This window comes from Leptopilina heterotoma, unplaced genomic scaffold (genome assembly GCF_015476425.1).
Source record: "Leptopilina heterotoma isolate Lh14 unplaced genomic scaffold, ASM1547642v1 Lhet_312, whole genome shotgun sequence".
Lineage (NCBI taxonomy): Eukaryota > Metazoa > Arthropoda > Insecta > Hymenoptera > Figitidae > Leptopilina > Leptopilina heterotoma.
In genome coordinates, this window is record NW_025111013.1 from 298,600 (window position 1) to 324,056 (window position 25,457).

The following is a 25,457-nucleotide window of genomic DNA, read 5'->3' on the forward strand; positions in this document are numbered from 1 at the left end:
GTTTTTTTTTCTGTTGCACTAGAAATACCTTCACCGGTTAATTGTACAGATGCTCAGTGTTATTTATACCAAGGGGTTTTGGGAGATGGAGATAAAATAACCTTTTTTTCATGCAGTAGTTCTACTATTAGCTAGATCATAGGTGAGTGAATCGGACATGTGAAAATCGTGCTGGAATATAGGTTTTCTCAAAAAATACCTGAAGTTATTGATGTGTTATTGCAAGTCCACTCCTTGCAGCAATCGTCTCCTGGCAAGAAGGTCAATGCGGCCATAAACGGTGGACATGGTAAATTAGTTGGTGGCAGAGCAGACACTGGAGGACAGGCAGGCGAACAAGTAACGTTGCCTATTTCGCAGAAACATCTTTTTTCACAGCCTGTTATATTTGATGGAAGCTCTCTAAAATTATCGTACGTTTGCCCTTCGTAGTTACAGGAACCATTGCTTCTGCATCTCACTTCCTGTAAAGTTAATTTCTCCTTAAATTCTTGTTCATTATTTGTAAAAACGAAATCTTCATTTCATTATCAAATCTTGATAATATGACCATTTTATTATTCATTATTGATTTCATCATCAAAGTTTGTTATTATTTTTTGTTTGATATAAGTTTGGTAATAGGTGATAAGTTTGTTATTGCTACGTACCTGAGCACAACAATGAGGAGGTTTAGCTTCAAAATCAGGAGGAACGGTCTCCCAGTCTAAACAATTTGGATCTAGAGCGTCTAGGCCAAAATCAGTGGGACACTGAATTGTTGAGCATTCAGCCATTGCACTCTCATTACAGAAACATAAAGAGATGCACTCGTCATACCACTCTTCGCCAATCTTGTAAGTCTTTCCTCTATGGTTGCAAGACTTTTTGTCACCTTTTTCCGAGACATTGGTCTTGATCACTTCTGCTAATAAGGAGACGTGGAGAGCTTGACCCACTCGTCCGTTTTCATATACTCGGAGATAGTAGCTGTGAGCTGGTTCCAATCCAGATACAATTCCCTCTGGAATAAAACCGATATTAGCCTATTACCCAGAGGCGTTTATTTTTGTCATCAATTTAGACCCATTTTTCTAAATTACCGCAAATGGTTCTAAAAAACTAATTTAAATGTTCTAAAAAGCTAATCTTAGTGTTCTAAAAAGCCTTAAATGTATAAAGCAATAACTGAAGTGGTATTAAATTTACCTTTGTCGGGTTTCACTTGTCTCCAAACGTGATTGTTTTCCGAGAGTTCAATCGTCACATTGTCGGGATTTTTTGCCGACATTACAAGTTTAATAGCAGTCGAATTGAGGACTTTCACGTCTGTCAAATTGGTTGAGAGTTCTGCTGGATTTTCGGATTTTAGTTCATGTTCTCCGAGTGTCACATCACAGAGAGTGATGGTACAGCATTGATCACTGGAATTGGAATTCAAAGAGAATCGTTAGGTTGTCGAAGTAAAAACTTGTCCGAAGTAAAAACCTGGTAACCGCATTTTCCGTTAGGTCAAAGTTCACTTAAATGCGGCTACTGGTTTTTTACTTTGAACAACAGATTTGTAAAAGTATTGAAACAAACGAATCTTTATTTTGTTCCAAGCGAACCATAAGGGCATGAAAAAACATTGAAGCAGAGAATTATGGAGATAAGAAAGTGAAACTGAATATGAAGAAAGAATCGGGATTATTTTTGCAAGAGTAATAAACTATTGATGATATCTTCTGTATGTAATTACTGATTACCTTGGATCCGTTAAGGCCACACAGCGATCGTGCTGAGTTACGCCGGAAGTTGTGTCGTTCGGTGGACATCTAGGTTGACACTTGAGCGATCCTCCTGTCTCGCAGACACAAATTTTTGTGCATCCATCTTCGACTCTTTGACCTCGGGTCAGAGTTTTGTTGCCAAAAATGCAGGTTTCTTCTGGTTCTGTCGCTAAAACGGAAACTATGTGAATCTTTTCTGCAAAACTAATTCTAAATTCGGAACTATTTTTTGTGGATCTTTTCACACTTTTTGATGTCAAAAAAGTTGATTTATTTACCTGAATCTTCAGCACAGACCATAATTGCACAACAAGGTTGCTCCGGAATAATTTTTTCCTCGCAAAGAGGATCGTGAATTCCTTTACCAGCCCGAACGTAGGGATTTGCACACATTGGTTTACAGTCTGTAATTTTTCCGTCCTCCCCACAAACACACTTTTCATCGCAACCTCTTGTGACTTTTTCGCCTACTGCGAATGTTTTGTTGGCTTCCGTGCAAAAGGTGATTATTGGTATCAAAGTGGGGAAAATATTTATACTTGTGTCGTTCTCTGGAGCAATGTACTCGCCACCTGAAATCATGAAAGTAATCATAACTGTTTTTTCAAATAAAAATGGTATCTTAATAAATACAAAGAAAGCTCAAAATGCAACATTGTAGTTACATTTTCGGTTTTATCAAAAATATTCTTATTATATTTATTATTTTATAGTTTATTCATTTTTATATACAGAAATAATTATAATCTTTCTTTAAAAAACATAATCAGCATTTCTATCGAAATGCTGATTATGATTTTTAAAGAAAGATTATAATTATTCGACTGTACCTTCGACTTCTTTATCGTCAGCATCCATGCTAACATCACTGAGATCCGTTACGTTTGCATGTAAGGAATTTGTCGGCTCAGGAGCCGATATGTTGAGAGCTCTGGCTCTCGAAGAAGTTGTTTCCATCGTTGTTGAGATTTCCTCCTCTTTTGTGGTACTTTCGGACATTGAAATTTTCATCGTCGTTGTGGGAATTATTTCGGTACTTGAAACCGGTTGAACTAGGTCGAGTGTGGGCAGTAAATTTGGCACTCCTTGAACCAAAATAGGAATTGCCTCGGTTTTATTATTGCTTTCTATTAATTTTTCCATCGTCGTCGTCACCATTTCCTCTTCCTCGGTGGTTGTTGTTTCGAATGTTGTTTCAAAAATTGTTGTTGTTGTTTCGATTGATTCTGTTTGAGTTACTGGCTCTGTTACTGGCTCCTCCTTAACGGGCTTTGGATATTTCATCTCCACTTTTGGTTTAAAATCAAAAGCTTTCTTCTTGCTCTCCACCGATAGTTTTTCTCCTTCTTTGGTGGGATAGTCATTTTTAGTTTCAACCACCCTCGCAATGGTGTCGCCTCCGGATATTTGAACTGTTGGCAGGGGTTCTACTCCTGGAATGTTGTCATCGACTGAAATCAGAAATATTTTTTGTTATTTCTTGGTTATTTATTTATTCTAAAATAGCTGGAAATACCTAACAATTAATTAATTATTGAGTTAGGAAAGTATAAAATTTATTTATCCTAAAAGCTGTAAATACCTAACAACCTATTGGGTTAGGAACTTATGAAAGGATTTTGATTTTGGATCGTTTGAATTGTTTTTGATTTTGGAACAATTGTTCTGTTATTTGGAGTTTGGTTTTATTTTGGTTTGGAGTTATTTTTCGAACTACGGGACTTGATTTATTTGATTGAAAAGTGAAATTGAAATTTTCTTTGGAGCAACATTCTTGGAAAATAATCCTAAAAGTGAGTGAAACTTTAAGCTGGTTGGTTGTTTTCATTGAAACGAGTCAAGTCTCTAGAAAAATAAGATCTCCTTGAGAAAATGCATGTACACACCAAGAGGGAATCTTGTCTATGGCTCTTAGCGAAAGTTGACACTCGAAACGCAGGCGTGTTCTCGATTCATAAAAGAAACTGTCATTGAATAAGTTTAGAAAATCAATTAGGAAAGTTGAAATATCAGTTGATGTGAAAAAATTATTGTCGACAGATTTTGAAGAAACTTTTAGAAAATGTGAAAGTAAAGGAATATATATATATATATATACGTGAAATTAATTATAATAATTTTTGCACTTTTTAGAATTTTATTTTTTTTTCCTGAAAAGTACGATAATTTTTCTTTTTTTTATTGCCATGGACATCACTTTCTGTGACATAGTGCCATTGTGGGCCTTCATTTCATCATTTAAACCGGACGTTGTCATTATTATTATTTATCATTACGTTACGGTTCGTGTATTATTGCAATAGGTAAAAGTTTTCACCTCTGTCCTTCGACGATTTGTCAATTTTTTTTCTCTTTGTCGACTAATAATTTCTTTTACTTTTTTGATCCAAATTGAAATTGGGAAAATTTTGAAATTTTGATAGATACACAGGTTTCAGGTTTTGTACTCATCTGCCAAAAACTAGTATTTACTAATTTTTTTTTTTAGATTTGTGTCACTAAAAGCTATTATTTTTTATTTTTGAAAATTTGCAATACTTTAAATTCGCTAAAAGGTAAAATAAAAAAAATTATTCTCAAAAATTTAAATAAAATTCTTAGAAACAACTTTACTCAAAACATTCAATTATTTTTGAATAGTAAAATAAATAAAATTTAAATAAATAATAAAATTTTCACAGGAATTCTATTATTTAAAAATTAAATTACAATTTTCATTAAATGTTTTCAAAAAAATCAATTATTTAAAAGAATTTTTATAAAAAAAATGTTAATTTTTTAAATTAGAATTTCAAAAAATTTAAATGCAATTCTTTGCAGAAATTCAAATATTTCCAAATACAATTCCCTAGAATTCTTCTCAGGAATTCAATTACTTCAAAAACTTCCAATGAAATTCTTCACAAGAATTCAATTATTTTCAGAAATAATAAAATTTTTCTCAAGAATTCAATTATTTCATAAATAATAAAATTCTCCATAGAAATTCAATTATTTTTAAAAATTCTAATAAAATTCAATTGTAAAAATTCAATTATTTGTAATACAATTTTTTTTAAGTAAATTTCTCGAAAAATGCAATTAGTCTTTAAAGTTTTATTAAAAATCTTCAAAAGAATCCAATTATTTTATGTAATTTTAATTTAATTTATTTATTAGAATTTAATAATTATTTTGATTACGTTTTTAATTTATTTTCTTGAATGAATTTAATTATTTTCAAAAATTTGAATGAAATTCTTCGTAATAATTCAATTATTTTCAAAAACTTTTAGTAAAATTCTTCAAAAAAATTTAATTAATTTAAAAAATTTATCCAAATTCAATTATTTTTACCATCAACTATTTCTGATAAATTTTTTCAAAAGAATTCAATTATTTATTTATTGTACAATTCGAATAAAATTTCTTGATGAAATTTAATTATTTTTAAAAAACTTTTTAAATTTGTTTTTAGAATTAAATTTATTATTTTTAAAAATTTGGTTTTTATTATTTTTATTTATTATTTTCATAAATAATAAAATTTTCAACAGAATTCAATTATATAATTATTTTAATTTAATTAAATTTTAATTATTTTTAATACAATTTTAAATGAACTTTTCGAAAAATGCATTTAGTCTTCAAAATTATATTACAATTTGTTTGAAAGAATTCAATTATTTTAATGAACAATAAAATTGTTTCTTTAGAATTCAATTATTTTTATTAATAAAAAAATTGTTCTCAGAATTCAATTATTTTTAAGTATTTTAATAAAATCCGTTGTAAATAATTCAATTATTTTCTTAAATTAAATAATTTATTGCAGGATTTCAATTATTTTTAATAAAGTTTAAATAAATTCATCAAAAAATTCAATTATTCGAGAAAATTGGAATACAATTCTTAAAAAGAATTCAATTATTTTAAAAAATTTTCATAAAATTCTTTGTAAAAATTCAATTTTAAGAAATATTCAATTATTCAATAAATTATTTATTTTTGTATTGAACTAATTGAATTCTTGTCGAACAGTCTGATAAGAATTGATTTAGAAATTAATTTCAGTTAAAATATTAGATAATTGAATATTAGAAGCGTTATAGTTGGAATTCTTATTCTTAAAAATAATTAAATTTGAAAAGATTTGTAAATTCAAATCTTTGAAAATTTTTAATTGTTGTAAAACTGTAATATTTTTATTTTATGATAAAAAATAATATAAAATTGTTATAAAATGATTGAAGTTTTGGATATTTTTATTTTTAAAAAAAATAAGCTACTTTTTTGGATATAATTATCGAGTACGAAGCTTGTTAAAAAAAAACTTTGAGAATTTGAAGGGGAATTATTTCTTTCTTGAAATGAAAACGAGGTGGGAAAAAGAAATAGAGGAAAGTAATAAAGAGAAAGAAAGGAGGTGTTTAGCCACGGCTCTTGATTCGGAAAGAAGGTGTAAATAAGTGAAAGATATTGTCGAAATGTAAATGCAAATACACAGTGAAGATAAAACCGGAAGTGCGACCTTCGTAAGCAAGTTTTCGCAGGCATTTCCTTCGTTAGTATGCGTTTTCCTTTTAACTTAACAGACCCTACAGCGGAAGGAGGTACGTTACTCTCGAGAAAATCCATTAATGATATAGCTTATTTTGCTTTAGTGTACTATACCCAACAGAATGCACAAACAGAAAATGTTATTTTTTTAATTTTTAACCTAATTTCTAACCCATTTAATTAATCCATTGCCTAATTTTTAAAACACGAACTTATCTCGACTCAATCTTTTGACAAATGTGTTTATAATAAATTTAACAATTCTCGTAGATTTGAACCTAATTTTTAACCCATTTAATTAATAAAATTAATGAAATTAATAAAATTAATAAAAATTGACTAATTTTTATTAATATGCAAACAAACACGAACTTATCTTGACCCAATCTTTTGACAAAGAATAATAAGTTTATAATGAATTTAATAACTCTCATTCATGCTTATGAATAAAGAAAAGAGCGCGCACACGGGGATTATGATTAAGAAAAAAGTATATATTTGAATATAAAGTATCATGAATAGGGATTAGGAGGACGAAAATTTTTTAAACCGACTATACTTTTACCGTGTTTGCGAGCGGGGACTTAGGAGTGCACTCAACTCAATTAGGAGGAGTTTCTGTTCATTTTCGAGAGAATAAATCTCACTCAGGTGTGTTTAATTAGCCTTAACATGTAATAAAGATAATTTGTGAACAATGCAAGTAAATTCGCGATTTCTTTATCGGTTTGCCTCTACTCTTCTTGTTTATTTTTTTTTTTCACTCTGCGAAGCTCTCCTCCACTTGTAAATTTGCATCTGGGAACTTGCTCTCCATGCATTGTCAGATGAGTATACTTGATAAACTATCGACCATTAATGCGTGAAACCTGTATATAACGTGGGTATCGTGAGCAGATAAACTTTTGTCCTTTCACATCCTTGACATACATCTTCTATCGCGATTTAAAAAGAAAACTAATTAAACTATTTACTATATGCCTAGAGAGAGAGAAAGAGAGAGATTACTCGAGACTGAAATTAGATACAATTATAACGGGTACATGAAGATAGAGAGACGTTTCTTATTCTGTCGTCGAGTATACTTTCAAATTTTCTTCAATTCAATTCATCATTGATATTTTTCTGCCTCGGATGTAGCATGAATTTCTTTCGACTTTTTCTACTTTTTTACCTGAACATTTTTTTAAGGACATTGAGTGTCAAAAAACGTATCCAAATTGTTGCGATGCAATAACGTGAACTTCAATTTTATAAAATTTCAATTTTGAATGAATTTATAATTAAAAATTTTTAAGCACTTAGGTTTTTGAAAAAATTTAATAATTCAAATTCTTCTGAAATTAGTTCAATTTTTTTAGTTAACAACAATAAAAAAGACTAAATTTTGGAGAAGTTACAAATGATTGCAGAAATCATTTTTTGAGTGTATAATAATTTTTAGAGTGAATCGGAATATTCTTTAGGGTCAGGGAAAAAGTATAAATGTCTATGGAAAGCAGGGAAAAAAATTAAATTTTTGTGGCAACCTTGTAAAAGTTAATAATCGAATAAAGAAGAAATTGCGAATATTGTATATTTCGACGCGAGAAATTAATTACAGTGACAATCGGAGGAGGAATAATTTTTTCGCGCGAAGTCACTGAACGCGAAATTAGTCACAGTGGTCATTAAGAGGATGTTCACTTGGTTTACTAGAGGCCGGAAATAGCGATTCTATACTACTGAGCACCACACTCTAATCTAAACTGCACACCACAGAATGTTAAATGAAAAAAGAAAAATATCAAGACAATTAAAGAGTATATAATTCCATTGCATAATCATATACATTTTAATTGTTTCGATTTTATTTACTTCCTCATTCACTTTCCTACACACAATTGCATTATCAAACAATGGATTATTTTCGCGAGGTCTTTTTTCTTTTCTGTATCATATGAATTTTCTGATTTGGCTACTTAGGCTTTAATTTATAGTTTGAAAAACAGATGTTGAAAATTACGGAACATTTAGGATAGATAAATATTTTAGAAACAAAAGCACTTATAGGAATTTGCATGAAATTGCATATATACAAGTTAAATCTTGTTCGCCAGCTGCCGGAAATTTATATTTCTACACGAGATTGCAGGTGTCTACAGTCTATATAACATATATTAGAGCACATGACGTCTCAGGGGTGACGTCAACTGAACGGAAATGCTTGTACTACTTCTTTAGGCAGAGATATTGTGAGAATCTTTAGGCACAACAAGGACGTTAGTGTGTCAATGTCCATTTTCAAGGAAACAAGTTCATCAAATTTACGATCATTTCAATTAAATTTTCTTAACTTTTTGTTTACTTTTTGTTTACTTTTTGTTTACATTTTTGCTTCTGATTGCTTATACTTGCTTGTCAAAAAAAAAAATAATTGGCAAATTTAAATTATCGGAATAGCAAAGAAATAAATAATTGTTTTTGAACAGAAGAATGTATACGGAATGACACAAGCTATTGTCTGTAATCTATTGAAATATTAAAGATCATGGATTTTCAATAGGACTTTTACTGAGAAACACAATAAACCGCAACAAATTACGATTTTGTAATCCTTTGAATTATATATGAGAACTGCAAAGAAGCAGGCTACCGAGAAGAATATAAAACTAGGGACATAAGAAGAAAATTTGCACACCAAACGCTTGTGAAGTAAAAATAAAAATAAGTAATTCACTTTTTTTCCCTCTAAATAATTTTTGTAGCAATTTTACTATTTGCAAAAAATAGAAGAAATGCAAGGCACTACAAGCTACTTTTTTCGAGAAGAATTTGCATTACTTTGGATTCCCTAATAAATATAAAAAAAATATTTTAGAAATACTTGTATTTCTAAAAATTTTGATAAAATTCTTCGCAGAAATTCAGTTATTTTCATAAACAGTAGAATTACTATCAAGAATTCATTTATAATTAAAATTATTATAAGATTGCAATCAAAATGGTTATATTTAGACCCCCGCAGAGTTGAATTTCATTTCTCCGGGTCAAAATGGTTACATTTTAACCCGCAGAATTGAAATTCAACAAAAAGAGTTAAAATCAAACTATAAAAAGCATCGAAAACAATTTTTCGGCCAATTTTCGAAGAACAAAAGTTTAAATTCTCAGCGAACTTGTTATGTCGCCATGACGAATACCGTATCGACATTAACCGGTCTCTAACCAAACCGTTACGATTCTCATTCAGACAAAAATCAAAGTCAGGTCTCGTGTGCGACCTTCCGCGATGGTGAACGGCTTTTAGTTTTTTTTTTTATATAAGCCACTTGCATAAATTCAGAAATCAGTGTGAAAAAAATGTTCTAAAACCTACACTCTAAAAAAAAATTAGCATAATGTGTATATGCGTCATCGAACCAATTTGACATCATTCTAAAACAATTTAAAAGCAAATGTCTTTGTTTTTCTTATAACAGCAATCGACCAATATAATGGTTATAACATTTCCACTTGGCTCGGAAAGTATAGGAGAGAGAAAAGTCGGCGACCTGACAATTTTTTTCTTTTTTTTTTTTTGCAAACCCCCCCCACTTGTTTAATGTTCTCTTGAACAACCTTCACCATTACATCTCTCTCACTCGTTTCCTTCACAAAGAATATAAAAGTATAATCTCGCCAACACGCGTGACTGATTCACTATATATAAGACCGTTACGCCATTTATCTCCTCAATATTTTTTGAGATTCATTCCATCAAGTTCAATAGAAAATTACTGTGAAGAAATCAAGAAAATCCTAATAAAAGGCCTCGGAATGATTTTAGAAATAAAAAATAATGTCAAATTTCACTTAAATAGTACTTCCTTGACTTTTTACTGAATATACTAAATTTAATTTTGATTTAATCACAAATATTCTAAGTATATCAAAATTTTCAATTTTCAATTATTTTTAATATCTACTATTTCAATAAAATTTCCCCAAAGAATTCAATTATTTAAAAGAATTTTAATAAAATCCTTTGCATAACGTGTTTTGTCACAATTTGATATTCTTAGAAAAACTGATCAACTGTTAATTTTAAAAAATTTTCGAAATTCAATTATTTTTATCATTTAGTATTTTTAAAAAATTTAATAAAATATCCCCAAAGAATTCAATTATTTAAAAGAATTTTAATAAAATTCTTAGAAACGATTCAATTATTTACAAAAAATTTTCGAAAATCAATTTTCAATACGTATCTGCTATTTTCATAAAATTATCCAATAGAATTCAATTATTTTCATAAATAATAAAATTTTTACAGTATAAATCCATTATTTAAAATGGAATTTCTATTAAATTTTTTCAAAAAAAAATCAATTATTTAAAAAAAAAATTTTCATAAATTTCATCGCGAGAATACAATTATTTTGAAAAATTTTAATGCATTAACTTTAATTTTAATTATTTTCAAAAATTTAAATACATTTTTATAGAAGAATTGGATTATTTTTAATTAAATTTTTTCGTAAAGAATCAATAATTTAAAATGATTTTTATAAAATTCTTCACCTGAATTCAATTATTTTCAATCTCTACTATTTTAATAAAATGTCTTGAAAGAATTCAATTATTTTGAAAAAAAGTTGATGCAATTCATCGCAGAAATTTATTTATTTTGCAATATAAATAAATTTTTATACAGTTTCTGAAAAGAATACAATTATATTTAGGAAAAAAAAATTAAAGGAATTTAATTCTTTTCTAATATTTTGACAAAATTTTCCACGAGATTTAGTTTTTTAGAATTGCAATTTTAATAAAAATGTCCAATAAAATTCAATTATTTGCAAAAATAATATAATTCTTCTTCAGAATTGAATTATTTGTATAAATAAACAAAATTCGTTTTTAGAATTCAATTATTTTCATAAATAAACAAAATTCATCTTCAGAATTTAATTATTTTTAAAATTTTCAATAAGATTCTTCACAAGAATTCAATTATATTCATAAATAATAAAATTTTTCGTAGAAATTCAATTATTTTCATAAATAAACGAAATTCATATTTAGAATTCAATTATTTTCATAAATGAACAAAATTCATTTTCAGAATTTAATTATTTTTAAAATTTTCAATAAAATTCTTCACAAGAATTTAGAATATAATTATTTTCATAAATAAACAAAATTCTTCTTCAGAATTCAATTATTTTCATATAAATAAATAAAATTCATCTTCAGAATTTAATTATTTTTAAAATTTTCAATAAGATTCTTCACAAGAATTCAATTATTTTTATAAATAAACAAAATTTGTCTTCAGAATTCAATTATTTTCATAAATAAATAAAATTCGTCTTTAGAATTCAATTATTTTCATAAAAAACAAAATTTTTCGTAGAAATTCAATTATTTTCATAAATAAACAAAATTCTTCTTCACAATTCAATTATTTTCATAAATGAACAAAATTCATTTTCAGAATTTAATTATTTTTAAAATTTTCAATAAGATTCTTCACAAGAATTTAGAATTCAATTATTCTCATAAATAACAAAATTTTTCGTAGAAATTCAATTATTTTCATAAATAAACAAAATTCTTCTTCATAATTTAATTATTTTCATCAATAAACAATAAATTCATCTTCAGAATTCAATTATTTTTGAAATTTTCAATAAGATTCTTCTTCAGAAATATAATTTTTAATTATTCTTGAAAATTTTATTAAAATTCTTCGAAAGAATTCTATTATTTTAAAAATTATTCAATTCTTTAATAAATTATTTATTTTTTTTATTAAATAATTGATTTTTGTAGAGAAGAAGAATTGATTATAAATATATATTTCAATTGAAATTTTAGATAATAATTGAACATTGAAAAAAAAATTTATTAGATTCAAATTATCAATAAATTACTTGACTATTATCAAATTAGATATTTACTTGAAGCTAATAATTTTTATTTGAATTAATTAAATGGTATTTGAACCAATAATTTCAGTATTTAAACAAATATGAATTGGACCATTTAATTGAATCAAATGTAAATTATTTGTTTCAAGTATATAAATATGTTTTAAAATTAATTATCGAGTGCGAAGTCGAAAACGATTTAAAGTGTCGATCCAAGATCTGTATTTTTGGTTTTTAAAAATCCGTATGGACATTGCACCTCGCTGGATTATTATATGAGTGCAATAATTAGTGTCTCCACATAACGGTTTTGCGCGTGGAGAATTGGAATTTCAATAATATAATTTTTGCGTGCTACCGAGCATCAAGTTTTATAAAAATGCACGCTCTTCGTTTTTTTTTTCTCTCTAATTTTTCATTAATTTGAATTTCAATTTGTATCGTTAATTCATTTTTTTCCTTACACTCCTATCGTTACGAATGAAGAATTTCCTATTTATATTTCATAAATTAACACTTATTTTCATTTTTCTCGATTAATGTTATAATTAATAATCATGAATAATTGATGGGCAAAAAATGTTAATTTTTGAAAAGAAAATAAAAGAAATACACTTAATAATGCGAAAATATAACTAATTTGATTTGGTGAAAATAGTCCCGCATTCCTGAAATTTAATGACTCGTATGAGCGTTTTTTTCGTGAAATTAGATTTCGTGTGTGTGTGAGTGAGTGAGTGCAAAAATGAGGAGTGGAATTGCATTATCAATATCTATAGTGAAAGATCCGGAAGTTGAGGGAGAAAGAGAAGAGCGCAGCAGGGGAATTGTCGTTGTTATATAGTGTTTTTTATTTCATGGTTCGACGATTGAATGTACTATTGAATAGTAATGTAATGCCCAGTATATACTCCGTCATTGTAGTTTGACTGTGAGGAATTCTTCTCGGTTTGAGATCAATGCCTGATATGAAGATGAGGTAGAAAGTCTTCCTTTGGAACGAAAATGGTTCAATTGCGCTCGAGAATTACGAAATCCAGAAGCTTCGCGTGAATTCCTAGCTCGATAAAATAGTTAAGAGAGCCAGTCAAGTGGAACCAACGACCCTCGAGAATAATCAAATTGTACTTTAACCTAGGAACTTTAAAATTAGTTTTCCAGTTCAACAGCTTCGCCATTTTCAATCTTTATGGCCTCTCTTGATCTTGAGAAACAAATCATTGAAAAAAAACATTGATAGAGTCCAAATTGTCGGGGGGAGGAAAATTTACTTCTTTTTGATGTCGAGTTTCCCCTTTCAATCTACTAAAACCTACAATTTACTGCTTTTTTTTTTTAAAATTAGCGACTCTTTCAAAGTTGCCACGAAAATTTAATTTTGTTTTCCCTGACTTTTCCCTGATTTCCAGACAAAATTTTGCCTTTTCATAGGAATTAAAATTTTCAAAAATTTCAAATTCAAAACCTTTTGAACAATAACTTATATTACAAGAATATAGTTAAAAAAAATTTTTAATTATTAAAAATAAATAAATAAAAAATAAATAAATAATAAATAAAAAATAAATAAAAAATAAATAAAATATAAAAAATTATTTTCATCATTTCGATTTGATTATTATCTTCTAGAATTTTTAATTAAAATTCTTTAATTAAACTATTTAATAAAAAAACTAATTCTACAGAATTGTTAGTTAAGAGTATGAAAAATTTAAATTTTCAAAGATTTTAATTTGAAACTTTTTAAAATTTAAATTATTTATAAAAATTCATATTATAATTCCTTTAATATTCAATTCTTATCAAAAATTTTAACTAAAAATATTCATTTTTAAATTTAATTTATTAAATAATATTTATTTAAATTAGAAAATTTTACTAGAATTCAATTACTTAAATACGAAAATCATAAAGAATATTATCTACAAATTTTTTAATAATTGAATCCTATTCACAAATATTATTAACATTTTTGAGATTAATTACTACATTTTTCGATTAAATCGATTAAAATCATTATTAAAATCGATATTAAAAATAATTGAAATTCTGTGATGAGTTTTATTATTTATGAAAATAATTGAATTCCTAAGAAGAATTTTATTATTTATGAAAATAATTGAATAATTGCAAAAAAAATTTATAAAAATTTTTAAATATTTGCATTCCCTTGAAAATTATTTTTATTACAATTCAATTATTATTTTCTAGAATTCTTAACAAGAATTCATCTTTAAATCAATTATATTTAATAATTTTTTGAAAAATTTCTTTGGGAATTTTTAAATTCCATTTGTTTACAATTCAATTTAACAAAATGTTGATTATTCGGAAATTCTTCAGTTGAATATATATTAGCAAATAAAAACTTTAAATAATTTAAAAAAAAAAAAAAATTCAATTAATCTTTTTCGAAAAAATTAATTCTACCGAGTTGTTAGTTAAAAATATAAAATATTCAAATTTTCAAAGATTTTAATTTGAAACCTTTTCAAAATTCTGAAATACATTTTTACATCAATTTTTATTATAAAATCCTACGAGAATTCAATTATTTAAATACAAATAAAATGCAAATAAATAATTTATTGAATTCAAATCTTTCCATTAATTTTATTAAAAATTTACAAATAATTGAAATCGTGCAAAGAGTTTATTACAAAGGCATTGAAAATAATGAAATCTTATTATTTTATTGTATTGATTTAATTATACCTATAAATTGTATTTGAAAATTGTTTAAAATAATTGAAGATAATTGAAGATAATTGAAGATAATTGAATTTTTGGAGAGAATTTTATTGAAATTTTAAAAATAAATGAATCTGCTATTAGTGTGATTTACGAATCAAAGTCATGTTTGATTTTCAATTATCCTCGTGAAACTTTATACAATAGACGTTCGGGAGGTCGTCTACACCATATACACACTCACGTACATTGTGAACGTAATGTCAGTATTTTTATATTTAGAAAATATGCAACGAACGACTTTCGCTATATACGTAGGTATATCGATAGTCTGGAAAGTCAAATCAAATCGTTCAGGCATTTACCTCTCATATTAATTTATACCCGATCAAAATTAATCATCTATTAATTCCCCTGTCATATACCCAGGAATGTCAACATGTAAAATTTAATTTCGAAACATTTTTCACTGACTCATTCGGCTTGAAATTGATACATTAAAAAGATAATAAATAAATTCTAAATTTAAATTTAGAAATTAATGGAATGTGACTCAATAAAATAAAACCCAATCATTTAATATCAAAACATCAAGTATTTACTCAAATTAATATCAAGTATTTAATTAACGAAAATTATCGAAAATTATATTTAATTAATGAAAATTATTGAAAATTATATTTAATTAACAAAATTTATCGAAAATTATATTTAATGAAACCTAATTTTCTTTTTCGAGTAGTAAAAAAGGAATTTTTCCTTTTCAAGATGGAAAATTAAATTATTTTTTGTTCTGAAATTGCATAATTTGATGAAATCAGAAATTTCTTGATATTCCAAGTGAAATTAAAGAAAATGTAAAAGAAGCACGCGGATCTTTGTGAATCTTTGCGGAATGCAGTGGAGATACCGCTTATCGAAACTTGACTCAGTAATTACCAAACATTATCATAATAAAATACCGTAATTCACCGTGTGTCCCGAGAAGCAAAGCGAAAAAAGTACTCTACACCTCTACTTCAAGAATATTTCTTTCCGCGAAAAAAAAATTTTAATTAAATGCGAAATTCATTTTATTTTAATAATATTCTAATGTTGCTGAAGTTCTGAAATGCAGAAAATTTATTTATTTCTTCTTCAACTTGAAATAATATTAATAAATAATTTTTCATTGTCTATTTAAAAAAATTATTTTTATCGTTTGAAGCAATTCTTTGAAAGATTTCAATTATCTTTTAAATAATAAAATATTTCCCGGAATTCAATTATTTTCATGAATTTTAATAAAATTTTCTACGAAAATCAATTATTTTTATAAATATCAATATTCATACCACGAGAATTCAATTATTTTCAAAAGTAAAAAAAATTTTCACAGAAATTCATTTATTTTAAAAAGTAAAAAAAAATTTTCCCAAAAATTCAATTATTTTCAAATATTTTTTAAAAATTATAGTTAAGAATTCAATTATCTTTATAAATAGAAAAATTCTTCTCTAAAATTCAATTATTTTCAAGTATTTTAATAAACATTCGGCTATTTTCAAAAAAGGTCAAAACACCATAATTCAATTATTTAAAATAGAATTTGAATAAAGATATTCGAAAAAATCAGTTATTTAATAAAAAATTTTAAATTCTATGCAAAAACTCAATTATTTTCAAAAATAATCAAAATATTTCCCGAAATTTCAATTATTTTGATAAATAATAAAACACTTCAGTTAAATCCAATGATGTTGAATATAATTTTAATAAAATTCTTCGCAAGAATTCAATTATTTTCATGAAAAAATAAAATTTCACATAGGACTTCAATTATTTAATATACAATTTTTATATTTAAATAATTGAATTTTCATTGAACTTTCTAATAATTGATTTATAAATGGATTTGAGAGTTGAAATTTTCGTAAATAATTGAATATTAGAAGTTATTCAATTATTTTCGTAAATAATTAAATTCTTTGCACGAATTCAATTGTTTTCAATTTTCTAATGAAGTTTCACGATAGAATTCAATTATATTCAGAAAATTGAAGAAAATTGTTCTGAGAAATTCAATTATTATTAAATATTTAAATAAAATTCTTTAAAAAATTTGATTTTGTTACTTTTAAGCATTATTTTGAAATATCGTATTTTTGTGGAATTTTTAAATTAAAATTTAGAAAATATAATTGAATTGTGTAAAAATTTGGAATTGAAGTCTTTAGCAGATTAAGAAAAAAAGTAAATATTTTTAATAAAAATTAGGAAAAAAGTTGGAAAAATAAAATGAAGGAAGGAACATTTGAAAGTAATGGTATCAGTAGGTTTATATTTTTTACAGAAATAGAATTAACATAGCGAATAAAATCTTAAGTGTTTGTATAAAAAAAGTTTATATATAAAAAAATTGATGCTTCAAAATAGTTATGATACAGTATTAAGAGTACGGTATTTCATCCTAGTTGCCACTACTACAATGACCAACTTTTTGGTTCTGATCTTGCGTTTCAACGAGCGATATTAATCTCATGCTCATTAAGAACAAAAGCTCATTGTTCAATTTTTTTTATTCTTTAAAATAAACAAAAGAATTCTGACATTTTAATTAGATATTCACAATAACAATTCATGATACAGATATTAATTGATTCGGGTTTTAATTTAAAAGGTTAAAAATTGCAACAAAAAAAAACAATCACTGAGAAATTTTTTTTTTTAATTTAAAAATAAGGAGCCAACCGAAAAATATGTTTTTATTTATTTATTTAAATTAAATTAAACATATTTCTTTTACTGAAAATTATTATTCAATATTTTTTTTAACAAAGTTTAATTGAAATTAATCACAAATTTCCTAAGGATATCAAATTGAGACAAAAAACGTAATTTTGATACGTTTTTTGTCTCAATTTGATATCCTTGGGAAATTTGTGTAAAAAATTTAATTAAAAAATTGAATTATTAGAAAAAAAATTATGTAATTAAACTAAAAAAAAATTAAAATTAAATGAAGAAGAATTGGAATTAAATTAAAATGAAATTAAAATGAAATGAAAAAGAATTGGAATTAAAAGGAATTGGAATTGGAATTAAATTTAAAAGAATTAAAAGTGAAATGAAAAAGAATTGGAATTAAATTAAAAGGAATTGAAATTAAATTAAAAGGAATTGGAATTAAATTTAAAAGAATTAAAATGGAATGAAAAAGAATTGGAATTAAATTAAAAGGAATTAAAACGAAATGAAAAAGAGTTGAAATTAAATAAAAAAAAAAATACTATAGAAATTATTAGCTTTGATGCAAGAATTTAATTATACAAATACCAATATCAAAGAATGTAAAATTAGGGAAAGTAAATTAGAAAATAAAAAAAAAAAATGTTATTTCCCCAGTGTATATTGAATCTATATATATGCACATATAAATTTTGAATGCGTTCAAGTTTCAGCACATGCATCAATTGTTGTTGGAGTGTGACGTGGCACGCAGTGTAATTACCCCATTGTCTCACGAGCAATCTTTTTATTCGCATTTTTTTCTTCTTCTTCTTCTTCTTTTACTTCAACGTTCACTCTCGCTCGTAAAATAAAAACTTTTTATGCTGTACGAAAAGGTTTTTTATTTTATTTTATTTATTTTTTTTTTTTTGGTTTGATATAACTCGCGTGAACGGTGCTTAAAATGTATAATTAATTCTCTACTCGGCTTTATTGTTTCATTTAAAGTCAAGTTCCACTAAATTATATAATCACTTCTTATTCTAATTATACTGTTTAATAATTTTAGTTGTCGATTATTTATATTTTTAGTTATCGATTATTTATTATTTTAGCAATCGAGTATTTTTTTTACGTATCAATTATTTATAATTTTCAGAGTATATTTTATGATTTATAGGTTTTATTTATTGGCATTAAAGTTAATTTAATTTAAAAGCAGTAAATAATGAATTATAGGAACTAATATTCTGCCTGTCTGAAGAAATTTAATAATCCAGGTGAAAAGAAAACTGGTACCTTTATTAATAAAATAATTTTTGCTCCAATTTTTTTTATTTTAATTCTCTTTTGTTTTTATTGTTTTTCGAAAGCAAATAAGGAAATTAGGATTTTAAAAAATATTTTAATATTACAAAACTTTAATAGAATTCAATTCTTTAAAATTTACAAAAAATTTTTAAATTCAATTATTTTCATAAATAATAAAATTCTTCAGAGGAATTTTCATTTACTTTCAAAAATGTTTATAAAAGTAGTTATAAATTCAATTTTTTTTTATTTTAATAAATTCTTGGCAAGAATTCAATTATTTTTATTATGAATAATAAAGTAATTCAATTCAATTGTCGAGGCACTTTCTTAAAAATTATTAAAAATTAATGTAGATAATCGACTTAGAGAAGAATTTCAGAATTCTGGAAAACAATTGAATTGAAATGTAGAAAATTAAATATTTTTTAGGATCAGGGAATAAGTGAAAATTCTGTCTGAAAATCAGGAAAAAAAATAAAATTTTATTTTTGTCGAAATCTTTTATAATTTTATTTTATTTTTAAAATCATGATATTTTTGAGGTTTAAGGAGGTTGGGAAAAATTTGAAAGTTTCTCGCCGAAGCGAAGGTATTTTGAGAGGTTTGTGAATGTAAAATGCGGAAATCTGAGATACATTTAATTCTGGGAGAAATAAAGTGCAAATGTAGGAACACACGTGTTGGTAAACGTGTGTCCTTTGAAAAAGATAATTACAGAGTTTAAATGTAGGTAACACGGTAAAGAATCATCTGTGGCTTCTTGCACCACACACACATTTGTAACGGAAATTGTAGCAGACTTGATTCAACAGTTAGCACCTGACTGTTTTCATTCGGGACAAACCGCGTACTGGCATGGCATTAATTATTTATTTTCTTACGAGGGAAAGGAAACTCGTCACATATAATGTGCTACATGCAGTATATGATCTTCTAATTGAGAGCATCCTTGAGATATCACTTCATATCTATCAATCATGTGCATTACAATCTATAATGTAATCTGTATAAAATGAAAAAAGTTACAATATAAAAAGAAAACTTCAAGTCGAAACAAAAAGAAAACTTAAAGTCAAAACAAGAAGAAAACTGAAAAGCTACAAAACAAGAAGAAAATTTGAAGTTAAAACAAAAAGAAAAATTAAGTCAAAACCGAGGTCAAAACAAAAGGAAGACTTAAAGTCAAAACAAGAAGAAAACTTTAGGTCACAAAACAAGAAGAAAATTTGAAGTTAAAACAAAAAGAAAAGTTAAAGTCAAAACAAAAAGAAAGCTGAATGTCAAAAGAAAACTTAAAGTCATAAAACAAGAAGAAAATTTAAAGTTTAAACTCAAAACAAACAGAAAACTTTCAGTCAAAACAAGAAAATTTAAAGTCAAAGCAAAAAAAAAAACTTAAAGTAAACAAAAAGTAAACAAGAAAGTAAACAAAAAAGTCTGCGACATTGAAGATCTCTTCTCGAAGAATAATTAATTCTGGAAGTAAAGATAAAAAGCAATGAGGAATTTTGATTAGACACATATCAGGTAATTAGTTTCCTCTGGATTAGAATTGACTCTTCTATTTGTAGACGCATCATATAAACTTTTTGAGATAATGAAGCAAAATTGCGCCTTCTCGCTACTCAAAATAATTGGTCTCACAACTTCAGAAATCTTATTGCAATCTTCATTACATTCGTGGGGAAAATTAAATGTTAGGATGAGAGAGAACAGTAATTTCTCGAAAGGACAAAAAAAAAGGATTTTCTTCTAACCAAGATTCATATTGTTGTATTTTATCAGGGTTACCAGGAAAAGTCAGGGAAAGTAGAATTGGTCAGGGAAATCAGGAAAAATTCAAAGAATTTTATTAAAAGTACAATTAAATTTTTAAAATTCATAAGAATTTTCTTAATTCTTCTAAAGAATTGAATTTATTGTCTTGATAAATATGCAAATTCTTCCCAGAAATTCAATTATTTTTAGGAATTTTAATAAAATTCTTTGCAAATGTCAATTATTTTCATAAATTTAAATGTTCATCAAAAGAATTCAATTAGTTTTCAAAAAGTAGTTAAGTTAAAAATTTTTGGGCAAAATTCAATTATTTTTAAAATTAAATAAAATTTTTGGGAAAAATTCAATTATTTTTAAAAATTCTCCTCAATTTTTCAATTATTTTCCAAAATATAGCAAAATTCTTCGCCGAAATTCAATTATTTTCAAAAATATTAATAAAATTCTTGGCAAAATTTCAATTATTTTTTAAAAATTTAGCAATTCAATGATTTTTAATATCTACTATTTTCATAAAATTTACCAAATAAATTCAATTATTTAAAAAAATTTTTTTAAAATAATAAAATTCCTGGTAATAATTTAATTATTTTTTAAAATAATAAAATTCCTGATAATAATTAAATTATTTTCAAAAGTAATAATTGAAGAAATTTATTAATTTAAAATTTTGCAAATTATCCTTCGCAATAATTCAATTATTTTTATAAATAATAACGTTCTTCTCAGAAATTAAATTATTTTTAAAAATTTTAATAAAATTCTATCGAAAAATTCAATTATTTATATTTTCATAAATAATAAAATTTCTTCGTAAAAATTCAATTATTTACAAATAGTTCTAAAAAATTCGTCTCATGAACTCAATTATTTTTAAAAATAATAAAATTCTTAACAGGAATTTAATTATTTTTATATAAAATAAGATTATTTGCAGAAATTCATTTATTTTCAAAATTTCCAATAAAATTCTGTCTGGAAATTCAATTAATTTCATAAATTTTAAAATTCCTTGAAAAAATTCAATTATTTTCAAAAATTTTAATATAATTCTTTGCACGAATAATCAATTATTTTCAAATTTTTAATAAAATTTAATTAATGGAAAAAATTGAATTATTTAAAAAAATTTTAATAAAATTCTGGACATTTATTAAATTATTTTCATAAAGGAACCATATCACGGAATTTTCAATTATGTTTTAATACAATTTCAATTGAGCTCCTCAAAAATGCAATTATTTTTATATACTTTATTAAAATTCGTCGAAAGAATTCAATTATTTAAAAATTTGTTGATAAAATTCTTAATGAGAATTTAATTTTAGGAAAAATTCTATTATTCAATAAATTATTTATTTTTGGATTTAAATAATTGAATTCTCGTAGAATTGTATTTAGAGCTAAAGTCAAAATTTTGGTAGGAAATCAGGGAAAAGTCAATGAAACTTAAAATTATATTTTTTTTTGTCAATCCCGAATTTAAAAAATAAAAATTCAGAAGGGAAAGTCTCTCTTATAAAAAGATTTAATATTCGCATTACACTCCGTGTAATTTGTTTAATAACAATATTTGAAACCTAAAGATTCATTTATTATCCGTTAGATTTTAATATATATTATTATATTTTTCCTTTTTCTCTTATATTGTTTCTTTTTGTATATTTCTATATTTCTTTTCTCGATTTCAAAACATTTGACACTGATTTCTATTGTTAAAGAAGTGATTTATCTTTCTTATACAGGCGTTGAGCTCTCCAGCTTCTTTTAGAGAAGAAATCGTGGTCAATTCGTAACAATTTTTCATTGTGTTCGTTTTTTGGATCATGTAGATGAGTGGTGGGAGAAATTATTATTAATTTTATTTTTTTAAATTTTAGTATCGAGTTCTGTATTGTTATTAAATTAAATTAAATTAAATTTGTACTCATTTTTCAAGATAGATTTCCGCGAGAGGAAAGTCTGTCCGGATCAGAAAAAGAGGAGAAGGTTTCTCGCGATTTCTCGAAACTATGTAATAAAATTAATTTATTTTCCTGCTTGACATTTTATTTTTCTGTCAGGTGAGTGAATTCTCGTTTCTGAAAAGAAGTCTCTTTTTAGAAACGAGAATTCACTCACCTGGCAGAAAAATTTCTTGTGTTTTGGTTTAGTTTGGTATTTTTTGGTTTAGATTTTTATTGGTTTAAACCAATAAAAATCTAAACCAAATATCAAACTAAACCAAACAAATTTTTTTTTGGTTTGGTATTTTTTTATTTAATTTTTGTTTTTGGTTTAGTTTCTTTCTGGTTTATTTTTTTTTTTTTGGTTTAGTTTCTTTCTGGTACATTTATTTTTTTGGTTTATTTTTTCTCGTTTAGTTTTCTTTCGGTTTAGTTTTTTACTTTTTGACTGGTTTATTTTTCTTTTGGTTTAGTTTTCGATGGTTTTTTTTTGGTTAGTTTTTTTCTGGTTTATTTTTCTAAGTTTACTTTTTTTCTTGTTTAGTTTTTTTTTTTTTTATTTTTTTTGTGGTCCAGTTTTTGTCTGGTTCAATTTTCTTATGGTTTATTTTTTTTCTGGTTTAGTTTTTTTTGGTTTATTTTTTTTGTGGTCCAGTTTTTGTCTGGTTCAATTTTCTTTTGGTTTATTTTTTTTCCTGGTTTAGTTTTCTTTTGGTTTAGTTTTTTCTAGTTTACTTTATGTCGTTTAATTTTTTTTTTTGTTTACTTTTGTTCTGGTTTAGTTTTCTTTTGGTTTAGTTTTTTTGGTTTAGTTGTTTTCTGTTTTTTTTTTTGTTTTTCTTTTCTTTTTTTTGTTTTATTACTGGTACTAATAAATTTACTGGTTTAGTTTTTTCTGGTTTTGTTTTTTATTTTGGGTTTAGTTTTTTCTGGTTTATTTTTCTTAGTTTACTTTTTTTCTGGTTTATTTCTTTTTTTGGTTTATTTTTTTTCTGGTCTAGTTTTTGTCTGGTTCAGTTTTCTTTTGGTTACGTTTTTTTCTGGTTTAGTTCTCTTTTGGTTTAATTCTTTCTAGTTTATTTTTTTTCTGGTTTAGTTTTTGTCCGGTTCAGTTTTTTGTTTTTTTTTCTGGTTTGGTTTTTGTCTAGTTTAGTTTTTTTGGGTTTTTTTCTGGTTCAGTTTTCGTTTAGTTTATTTTTTTTATTTGGTTTACATTTTTTGGTTCAGTTTTTTTCTAGTTTACTTTTTTTCTAGTTTTGTTTTTCTAGTTTTGTTTTTAATTTTGTTTTTTCTGGTTTAGTTTTTTCTGCTTTAGTTTTTTTTAGTTTGGTTTTTTTTGGTTCAGTTATTTTTGTTCTTAAAAGTTTCAATTAGTATAAAAATTGAAAAGAGAGATTTTTTTCCTCCAGTTTTTAAATGTATTTTTTTCCGCTTAACAGGAGAGAAAATAATATATTAGAAAACAAGAGCAATGAAGCAATCGTTTAACTTATTACCATTTAGTTAAACGATTTTTTAATGAAATTCTTTTTTTCATCGGTTGTATAACTAAAGTCGCGTAAGAATAATTATACTGTGATATTATGGTCTTACATAAAAAAAGGAAAAAAAGAAAAAAGAAAAGAATGCGAGTCTCTTTCTTAATGAATTAATTCATGTAATGGGAGCTGAAAACTCGTTTGTGAGTAACAATTTGAATCTTGTAAAATGTCCGGTATGGGCATTCAGGCATTCTGACTTGATTTGGTTGTAAATAATAGGAAGAGAGAATATAGCCCTGACGATATCGCGTTTTAAGCATCGCTTCACGTCGGATGCTGTGCATGCGTCCTTCGGGTATTGTGCGGTTTACCTGTAGTCGTGGGTTGGCGTTGCTTGAGTTTTACTTTTATACACGCGAGCGAGCATTACATTGCCATGCTCTCGGGTATAGAACTGCGAAAGATCACGTGAGAGGGCAGAGAACTCGCAGCAATTCTTATTTTCTATACAAAGAAGCTTTATATTTTCTCCCGTCACTCACTCAGCTTTTTTACAAATTCCTCGCATTCATCGTGTATAGACAAAACAATTTTAAATATCCCTCAAAGTTGCAAAATTAAATTCAAATTTTTATTTTTCTTGTATTTTTCATTGATTTTCAAATTTTCAAATGTTCAAATTCAAATTTATACTATTTATTATTTTTTATTATTTTTTATTACTTTTATTAATTATTATTAATACTATTTATTATTCTTTTGCAATTTGCTATACTATTCTTGATACTATACTATACATTATTTAAAAATAATTCAATTATTTTCCAAAAATTTGGATAAAATTCATCGTCAGAATTCAATTATTTTAAAGAATAAAATTCTTCACAGAAATTCAATTCTTTAAAAAAATTTTTTAATAGTATTCTTTGGAGGAATTGAATTATTTTTAGAAAAAAAACTGATCATTGAATTTCAATTATTTTTTATACAATTTTAAACAAAATGTTAGAAAATTGCAATTATTCCTAAAAATTTTATTACAATTCGTCGAGAGAATTCAATTATTTCAAAAAAATTTTGATAAAATTCTTTATAAAAATTCAATTTTTACGAAATATTTCACTATTTATTTTTGTATTTAAATAATTGAATTTTCGTAAAAAATTTCTAATAAAAATTGATTAATAAATGAGTTTTTGTTAAAATTTTAAATAATAATTGAAGAAGCTAAAGTATGAATTTTTAAAAATAATTAAATTTCTAAAGATTATCAAATTGAAATCGCTTTGAAAATATTTTAATTTCTGTGGAAAAATAAATATTAAAATATTTTAAGAAGATTAAATTAAATTT

General features: G+C 25.1%; 1 protein-coding gene across 2 annotated transcripts in view; it reads right to left on the reverse strand.

Annotated features, from left to right (window-relative positions):
- LOC122504736 (putative epidermal cell surface receptor) overlaps positions 1-25,457 on the reverse strand; it is a 59,456-nt gene that overhangs the window by 10,794 nt on the left and 23,205 nt on the right. For both annotated transcript variants that reach the window (XM_043615956.1, XM_043615955.1), the window contains exons 2-7: positions 2,582-3,202; positions 2,030-2,323; positions 1,728-1,920; positions 1,189-1,403; positions 651-1,003; positions 200-464 (exon numbers count right to left, since the gene is read on the reverse strand). In XM_043615956.1, coding sequence (XP_043471891.1) covers positions 200-464; positions 651-1,003; positions 1,189-1,403; positions 1,728-1,920; positions 2,030-2,323; positions 2,582-3,202 — 1,941 coding nt within the window. The remainder of the gene's footprint in view (positions 1-199; positions 465-650; positions 1,004-1,188; positions 1,404-1,727; positions 1,921-2,029; positions 2,324-2,581; positions 3,203-25,457) is intronic.